General features: G+C 56.6%; 1 protein-coding gene across 1 annotated transcript; it reads left to right on the forward strand.

Moving 5' to 3' along the window:
- The first annotated feature begins 192 nt into the window (after window positions 1-192).
- Window positions 193-8,199, forward strand: CACNG6 (calcium voltage-gated channel auxiliary subunit gamma 6). Its single transcript, XM_072607458.1, has 4 exons — window positions 193-665; window positions 5,683-5,757; window positions 6,757-6,894; window positions 7,200-8,199. Exons 1-4 carry the CDS (start codon window positions 341-343, stop codon window positions 7,451-7,453), a joined length of 792 nt encoding a protein of 263 aa, XP_072463559.1. The 5' UTR covers window positions 193-340; the 3' UTR covers window positions 7,454-8,199.
- Window positions 8,200-8,657: the final 458 nt, after the last annotated feature.

Here is an 8,657-nt window from a genome sequence, read left to right on the forward strand (position 1 = left end):
CTTAAGGACCCAGGCATCCAGGCGCTAGCTCCTCCCACCCTCAGCCTGCCTCCCTCCACTTGTTCCCTTAAAATACCCACAACAGGTGCGGGTGTTACTTACATGGTGGGGCCCAAAATAGCCCCAGAGGCACTGGTCAGGGGGAGGGCAGACTGCCTGTCTGTGTGTGTTGGGGGGAGTCCATAGTCAGAGCAGAGGGTGCTAGGGATCCTGGCTAGCCAAGGAGAGGAGCAGAGCTGGGGACTGGGGGCCAGGGGCTGAGCTTGAGCCTGGAGGCCCAGCTGGCTGCCTGGGGTCTGGGGGAGCCCAGTGGGGCCGGGCCCCTTCTCCCCCAGCCACCATGATGTGGTCTAACTTTTTCATCCAGGAAGAGGAAAGACGCCGGGCAGATACAGCACGGAGGAGAGCCCAGAGGACTGGCCTGGCCAGTGAGCGCCGTGGCCCGATCAAGCTGGCCCTACTGTTGGCCGGCATAGGCACAGCCCTGGCGGTACTGGCCGTGGGCACCGAGTTCTGGGTGGAGCTGGGTACCAAACGGGGCAATGGCACAAGCGGTGTGTGTGAAGCTGCCCACCTGGGGTTGTGGCGAGTGTGTGCCAAGAGGCTTTGGCTGGAAGACCTGCCCCCCAACAGGGAGACCTGCGGCCCGGCCGAGTTACCCGGAGGTGAGGACCACCAGGGCGCTTTTACTGGCCTAGAGAGATGGGAGACAGACACAGGCAAAGGGACCTCAGGCTCAGGGCAGTCTGTGAGGCTAGCCCCCTCCTTTTACAGAGAGGGAAACTGAGGCTCAGAAAAACCAAGTGATGGGGTCAGAGGCTCACAAGTAGTGAGAAAGTGAGTCAGAGACAGAGAGACAGAGCTAGCGACTTAGAGACTGAGACACAGAGAGGCAGAGATGTGGAGAACTCTGGGAAATAAAGGGATGGTCTAAACTTCTGACTAACTGGACAATGTGGAAAAACTACCCAGACTTGTCTAGGACTAGTTTAGTACAGCCTGGACTTTTCAATTGCTCTGGGAAGAGTTCTGACCACCCTCTGGGACATGTAGAGATAGACTAACTTTCTGACTAATCAGCTCGAGAGGAAGGAGATGATGATGATTTCAGACTGCCCAGAAGGATTGTAGAGATGTCCTCAAACCCTGACCTCCCAGGGAGACACCATGGGGCAATGCATGCTGTCCTAGGGAGATGTGAAGAGGAGCTTAGACGGCAGGCTGCTTTGTGGGAGACTTACACATAACCCAGGTCCAGAGAGCCCCAGGGAGCTATAGAGACATCCAAGATCTTGAGCATCCTGGGGAGACCCAAAGGCTGCCCACACCGCTGCCTGCCCAGGAGAAACAGTCTAAAGTGACCTGGAAGGGCAGCTTGGCTTTCTGACTCTTGCACATCTCCCCAGCCTCCTGGACAAATTCAGTGGTCCAGATGTCTGATCTCTGCGGGAAGATATGGTAGCCCAGACTTGGTAGTAACTCAGAACTATGAGATAGAATGATGGCCCAGACTCCCGATGGCAGAGGGAGAACATAGGGACTGCCCAGATCTCTGAACCCCTCCAGGCCAGACCTCTGACTACCTTAGGGGAGAGGCAGGATGGCTCAGACCTCTGATCTCTCCAGAGATATGGTGAGCCCAGACCTTTGGCCCCACAGGGAGCTTGGAGAGACAGCTAATACCTCTAACTTCCTGGGGAATGAGGTATGCAGCCCAGACCTTGACATGCCTTGGGGAGAAACAGGCCTCTGACTTCCCCTGGAGATGATGAAGAGGCAGTCCATGCCTCTAAAGTCCACAGGAAGGCATGCATCAGAGCCCAGACCTCCGGCTGGATCACAGGCATCCCAGACCCCTAACTACCCCAAGACAAACAGAGAGGAGGCTGACTTCTCATTGTCCCAGGGACATGGAGAGATGCTTAATGTTTTGGATCTCCTGGATAAGGGGAAACAGCTACCTAGACTTTGGACTGCCATAGACTGAGGCAGATAAGGCCTAGATAATTGAGCTCCCTAGGGAGGTATGGAGATTGATTCAGACCTTAGACTCCCCCAAGCAGACAGACTAGACTCCAGGACAGATTTCTGGGGATGGCCCATGCCTCAGACTGCCTCATGCAGACAGACTGGACCCCAGGACAGATTTCAGGGGGTGGCCCAGGCTTCACACTGCCTCTAATATACCTAGAGATGCCCTCTACCCCAGACTGCCTTGGATAATGTCAGGAGGTAGGTAGGACTGAGAGAGCCCAGACCTTTGATTGCTAAGTTTATATAGAGACAATCTAGATTTTTGACTGTTCAGGGTTATGCAGAGATGGCCCAACCCTCTGGCTCCCTGGGGATTATGCCAGGGGCTATGCCAAAGATGACAGACTCAGAAAGGTGAAGAGAGGGCCCAGATCTCTGCCCAAGCCCAAGAGGTACAAAGAGGGCCTGGTCCTCTGACTGGCTCAGAAAGCTACAGAGGTGACCCTGATTGGATCACCTTGCAGAGAGAAAACTGGTCCATATGACTGACCACCCCATTGAGATGGAGAGAGAACTGGAGACACCTAAGACCCCTGGCCAGATCTGAGACAAGGGACAATCCTGGGGAGATGCACAGATGACCGCGACCTCTGACTGATACAGGGAGAACCTATCCCTGAGAAGTAGATGAGCTAGACCTCCGATTGTCCAAGGAATCATCAGTATGAGTCTGATTGCTCCCAAAACATAGCTGAGATTGCCTAATGCTCCTGGGAAATGTGGACCTGGGGAGCTTGTACTGATCTGGAGAGCTCTAGAGATGGCCAGACCTTTGACTTGTCTTGGGAGATGCAGATGCAGCTCTGATCTCCAACTCCTTTTGGAGATGCCACCTGGAGTCACTGCCCTGGGGAGACAGATGGATGATCCACACTTGGGACTGCCCTGGGACTGGGTAGAGGCTGAGATGCCTGACCTCAGAGCAGCTCAGGGAAAAGTAGAGCTAGGCAGATTTCTGACTTTCTTAAGCATTTGTGGCCAAACCTTGGACTTCTTGGCTTCTGTGGGGGACAAAGAGAGAGCCCTGGGCCACTATTGTCCCCAGAGACACAGGGAGATAGCCCAAACCTTTGACTACTCCCAGGATACTGGAGAACAGGCCAGGAGATAACCTGTCCCTTGACTGTCTAAGGCTGGGCTCTGCCTAAGCCAGGTGGGAGTGGTGACAAATCAGCCTGTAGGCCTTAATGGGGTATTGGAGGTGCACTGTAGAACCAGCCTTGATCCTGGACAGCCCCAGGGAGATGGAGAGACTGACCCTGGGGGAAAGAAAGGGAGACACCTTACCCCTCTTACTCTAGGCCTCAGAGTCCTAGACACAGATGTGATTGACAGAGAAGTGGTCCAGATTTGAATCACAGATAGAAAGGCAGAGGAAGAGAGAAGGGAAGGGTCAGGAAGTGAGAAACAGTGGGGTTGGGAGACAGCAGGATGGAGAAACGGATCTCCAGGGAGAAAGAAACAGAAATGAGACAGATACAGAAGGAGGGACAGAGAGAGGGAGACAGACAGACAGGCAGAGGAGAGAGAGAGACAGAGAGAGGGAGAGGGGGAGAGAAAGACAGAGAGACAGAGAGATAGAGAGAGAGAGGGAGAGGGGGGAGAGAGAGACAGAGACAAAAAGAGATGGGAGACAGACAGAGACAAAGATGAGAGAAGCAGAGGCAGAGATGAGTCGAGGGAATGTGGAGAAGCTTCTCTGGGAGGCAGACAGGCCCTGACCTCAGATGGTCCCTGAAGAACAATGGACAGAATTAACTTACTTGACTAGAGGGATATGGAAGTAGGTTGGACTTCTGACCACTGGGAAAGGAGAGAGAGATAGAGAGATGACCCAGACTGCTGATCAGCCTGGGCAGGCACCAGCATCTCAGACTTCTGACCCACCTAATAGTCACAGGAAGAGTCAGGGGTACCATCTGATCATAAAACAGAGAAGGCCCAGACCTTTTCAAACTAGAAGGTTGGGCAGAATCTAATAGGATGAATTTTAATAGGGATAATTTTATAGTCTTAAACCAGAGTTTTAAAAAGTCAATATTAAAAGCCCCAGGGAAGGGAAATGTATCTAGGCTACATAGCAGTTCACCTGAGGAAGAGGAGGGGGAAGATCTGAGGGGTCTCAGTGGACCATAAGCTCAATACCAAGCAGCAGCAGCAGTGAGATAAGGCAGCCCAGAAAGCTAATGGGATGTTGGGCTACATTAAGAGAGGCTCAGTTTCCAGGAACAAGCAGGGAAGAGTCTCATATCCTGGGCCCTCATCAGATCTCCAGTGTTCAGATCTGGAAATGACCCTTTGAGAAGGATACTGATAGATGGGAAATGTCCAGAAAAGGGTGGCAAGGATGGTGAAGGGCCTTGAATCTGTGTGATGCCAGGCACAGTCAAAGGGCCTGAGACTTGGAGCCTGGAGAGGCAAAGACTCCTGGGGAGGGGCAGGGCATGAGGGTGGTTCTCAAGTCTCCAGAGGGCTCTTGTGCAGAGGAGGGAGCGATGGGCCAGCCCTGCAAATACTACTGCCTGGGGAGGACTGCACTGGCTGCCTCTGAGGCCCATCATTTGTGACCCAGAGAGGTAGCAAGATGACCTCGACTCGGACCTGTCTCTGTAAACCTAAGCATGGACTCTGGAAGCTGGGAGGTGGAGGTGAGGTCCTGGTAGATTACAAAAGCTGCTCAGGCATCTCTCCTGCTCTGGGACATCTAGGCCCAAGGCTGCAGCCCTCAGCCGATGCAGGAAAGGATCCAGACCCTAACCCAAAGAGGGAGACTAGGCCCTGTTGGAGACCTCTCCCCTCCCCACCTACCTCTCCTCCTCTCCCTCTCTTGCGCCCCAGAGATCTTTTTCTCCCTCCTGCTAATGTCACCACTCTCTCAGTGTCTGTCTCCCTCCCCTGATACTTGGGTCTCCTTCGTTTGGCCTCTTTCTCCGTTTCTCTACCTTTATAAGTCTGTCTGACTTACTTCAGTAAGGAATGTCTCCCTCTGCCTTTTCTCTTCTCTGCTTTCCTCTTCCACGCTCACTCAATCTTTTTATCTCAGCTCAGTCTGTTTCTCTATTTCCCCTTCTATTACTTCCTTTTCTTTATCTTCTCTTTTTGACTTCTCTGTTCTCCTCCCCACCTTTCTCCTTCCTTTCTTTTCATCTCTCTCCTCCCTCCTTTCTCTCTCTCCTCCATCTGCACCCATCTCTTTACCTTTTTGCCTTCCTTGTTTTGTGCTGTCAAGCACAGGGAGGCTGCTGCTCATCATCCTCATTTCACAGAAGAGGAAGTGGGGACCAAGAGGACAATGACTATTCCAGGGTCACCAAGCTATCAGAGCCAGGTCTCTGTGGCTTCCTCCCCTCCTTTGTCCTTGCCTCCACCTTCCTTCCTTTCCCTGATTTCAGTCTGGTCCACCAGTGTCAGCCCCTGAGTGTCCCCACTGTCAGCCCCTGCAAGTGTCCCCACTGTCGGCCTCCAAGAACCCCCAGTGTCAGCCCCCCAAGTGTCCCCAGTGTCAGCCTCCCAAGTGTTTCCAGTGTCGGCCCAGAGTGTCCCCAATGTCAGCCCCCTAAGTGTCTGCACTGTTGGCCCCGAGTGCCTGTGTCAGCCCCCCGAGTGTCCCCACTGTCGGCCTCGAGTGTCCGTGTCTTCTTCCCACAGAAGCTAATTGCTCCTACTTCAGATTCTTCACCTCCGGGGAGAACAATCGCATCCTGCAGAGGACCACTAAGAAAGGTAGGCTCTCAGGTCCTGGCTCTGGGGGCGTGCCCTCTCAGGTCCCTGCCCCTCCCCAGCTCTGGGGGCGTGCCCTCTCAGGTCCCCGCCCCTTCTCTCCAGCTCTGGGGGTGTGCCCTCTCAGGTCCCTGCCCCTCCCCAGCTCTGGGGGCGTGCCCTCTCAGGTCCCCTCCCCTCCCCAGCTCTGGGGGCGTGCCCTCTCAGGTCCCCACCCCTTCTCTCCAGCTCTGGGGGTGTGCCCTCTCAGGTCCCCGCCCCTTATCCCCAGCTCTGGGGGTGTGCCCTCTCGGATCCCCGCGCCTTCTCTCCAGCTCTGGGGGTGTGCCTCTCAGGTCCCCGCCCCTTCTCTCCAGCTCTGGGGGGTGTGCCCTCTCAGGTCCCTGCCCCTCCCCAGCTCTGAGGGTGTGCCCTCTCATGTCCCCGCCCCTTATCCCCAGCTCTGGGGGCGTGCCCTCTCAGGTCCCCTCCCCTCCCCAGCTCTGGGGGTGTGCCCTCTCGGATCCCCGCCCCTTCTCTCCAGCTCTGGGGGGGTGTGCCTCTCAGATCCCCGCCCCTTCTCTCCAGCTCTGGGGGGTGTGCCCTCTCAGGTCTCCGCCCCTTCTCTCCAGCTCTGGGGGGTGTGCCCTCTCGGATCCCCGCCCCTTCTCTCCAGCTCTGGGGGGTGTGCCCTCTCGGATCCCCGCCCCTTCTCTCCAGTTCTGGGGGTGTGCCCTCTCAGGTCTCCGCCCCTTCTCTCCAGCTCTGGGGGTGTGCCCTCTCGGATCCCCGCCCCTTCTCTCCAGTTCTGGGGGTGTGCCCTCTCAGGTCTCCGCCCCTTCTCTCCAGCTCTGGGGGTGTGCCCTCTCAGGTCTCCGCCCCTTCTCTCCAGCTCTGGGGGTGTGCCCTCTCGGATCCCCGCCCCTTCTCTCCAGTTCTGGGGGTGTGCCCTCTCAGGTCTCCGCCCCTTCTCTCCAGCTCTGGGGGTGTGCCTCTCAGGTCCCCGCTCCTTCTCCCCTGCAGAGCTCGGAGTCGCCGCCGCCATCACGGCCACCCTAGCCCTGGTCATCACGGTCCTCGGCTGCATCTGCGTCGTCATGGTGCTCAGCAAGGGGGCCGAGTTCCTGCTCACGCACGCAGCCGTCTTCTTCAGCCTCTCAGGTACGGGCAGGCCCCGAGCTGCCAGGCTCCCCGAAATGCTGGGCTCCCGGAGCCGCCGGCGCTCCGCCCACTCGGTTCAGAACGGTGGCATGCTGGGAGTTGTGGTTCCCAGAGCCTGCATAGCCCTTAGCCCGGTGGCCGGCACACCGTAAGCGCTTAATAGGTGCGTGTCGTCTGGCTGCCTGCTGCAGGCAGGGAATGGTAGTTCCGGGGCCTATGGCATCCTGAGATGGGGGGTCCCCGGAGATCGCAGGCCGGGCGCTGAGTGGGGCCCCGGGCTCCCTGGCCCGGTTCTCTCCCCGCAGGAGTTCTGCTGCTGGTGAGCCTCGAGCTGTTCCGTCAGGGGGTCCAGGAGCTGCTGGCCAGGACTGGGCCGGGCCCGGCCCCCTGGCTGAGCTACGAGTATTCCTGGTCGGTGGCCTGCGCCCTGGCGGCTGCTACCCTGCTGCTCGTGGGGGGCGGCTCCTTCCTGCTCCTGGCCCTGCCCTCCCGCCCCTGGGGCCGGTGCCGCCGCCCGCATCCCGCTGACCTAGGCAGCGGAGGGGCCGGGACCCCCTAAGGGAGCCGATGCCCTTCCCAGAAGGGTCCCCGACGCCCCCCTTGCGCCCCGCTGCCGGGCCGCGCGCCGCGGAGCTGCTCGGAGATCCTCCGAGTCCCTCGGACCTTCCCCAGGCCCGGGGACAGCACAGCCGAGAAAGAGGTCCTTTTGGAGTCAGTGAATCACCTCCAGCTCCTGCTTGGACCTCCGTCACTTGACGGGTCTCCGAGAGCAGACCTCCTCCTATCCCTGCATGTGTCTGAGGAATCGATGCCCTCCTCTCCCCTCTCCTCTCTCCCCACAAATGGCCCGGAGTGGGACCCAAGGGGTCCTGGGAGTGTCTCCTCCGCTCTCTCCCTGGACATGGGGCGTGGATCCTGCTACCCCTGCCCATCCATGGGTAGCGGACCCCTGGCCACTGCCTCCCTGAAAACTTTTTTACCTTCTCCCTGTCCCGTGTCCTTTCTCTGATCCTGGAGGCCAATGGACCATGCCCTCTCCCTCCCTTTGTGTATATATTGTGCTATGTAACTCTGTGCTCAGTCTGGGGTATAAGGGTGGGTTCTTACAGACGAGGGTCCCTGGGGAGGCAGATGGGGACCTGATATGGGCAGGGAGAGGTCATAAGGGATTTCTCTCCTTTGTCCTAATTTATTTATTGGGGAATGGAATGTGCCTGGAACATGGGCAAAGTTGTGGGGTGGGGATGCTTGGGTTCCCCCTCCACCTTCTACAGCCCGGGATTAAATGCTTGGGAATTGAAACGATCTCAAGTGTGTTGGTTTCTTCACAAGTACATGGGGCGGAGGTGAACTCTGGGATGGTATACTGCCCATGGTCACTTCTCAAGTTGCCCCCAATGCCGCAGTCACACAGCAAACAGCCTGCTTCCCTGACAACTCAGGGTCCCTGAAGGAAAGGGTCTTTTCATTGTCAGGAATGAACTCCAGACACTTCCCTCCGTCTGGAAGTCAGAGCCCCTGGACATGAAATTCAGCATTCCTCAGTAGTTATGATTTCACAAGATTGATCATAATCTGCCTTTATACAGATAAGAATAAAATGAGTATTAGACACTGTAAGTCTAATGCTCCCTTTGTTTTACATATAGAGAAACTGAGACCCAGAAGCAGAAACTCATCCAAGATTATACAGAAAATGTACAGTGACCGAATCTTAGAAGAAATACCTTTGAAACAAATGAGGCATTAGAGATCTTAATGCA

This window comes from Notamacropus eugenii, chromosome 5 (genome assembly GCF_028372415.1).
Source record: "Notamacropus eugenii isolate mMacEug1 chromosome 5, mMacEug1.pri_v2, whole genome shotgun sequence".
NCBI classification, from domain to species: domain Eukaryota; kingdom Metazoa; phylum Chordata; class Mammalia; order Diprotodontia; family Macropodidae; genus Notamacropus; species Notamacropus eugenii.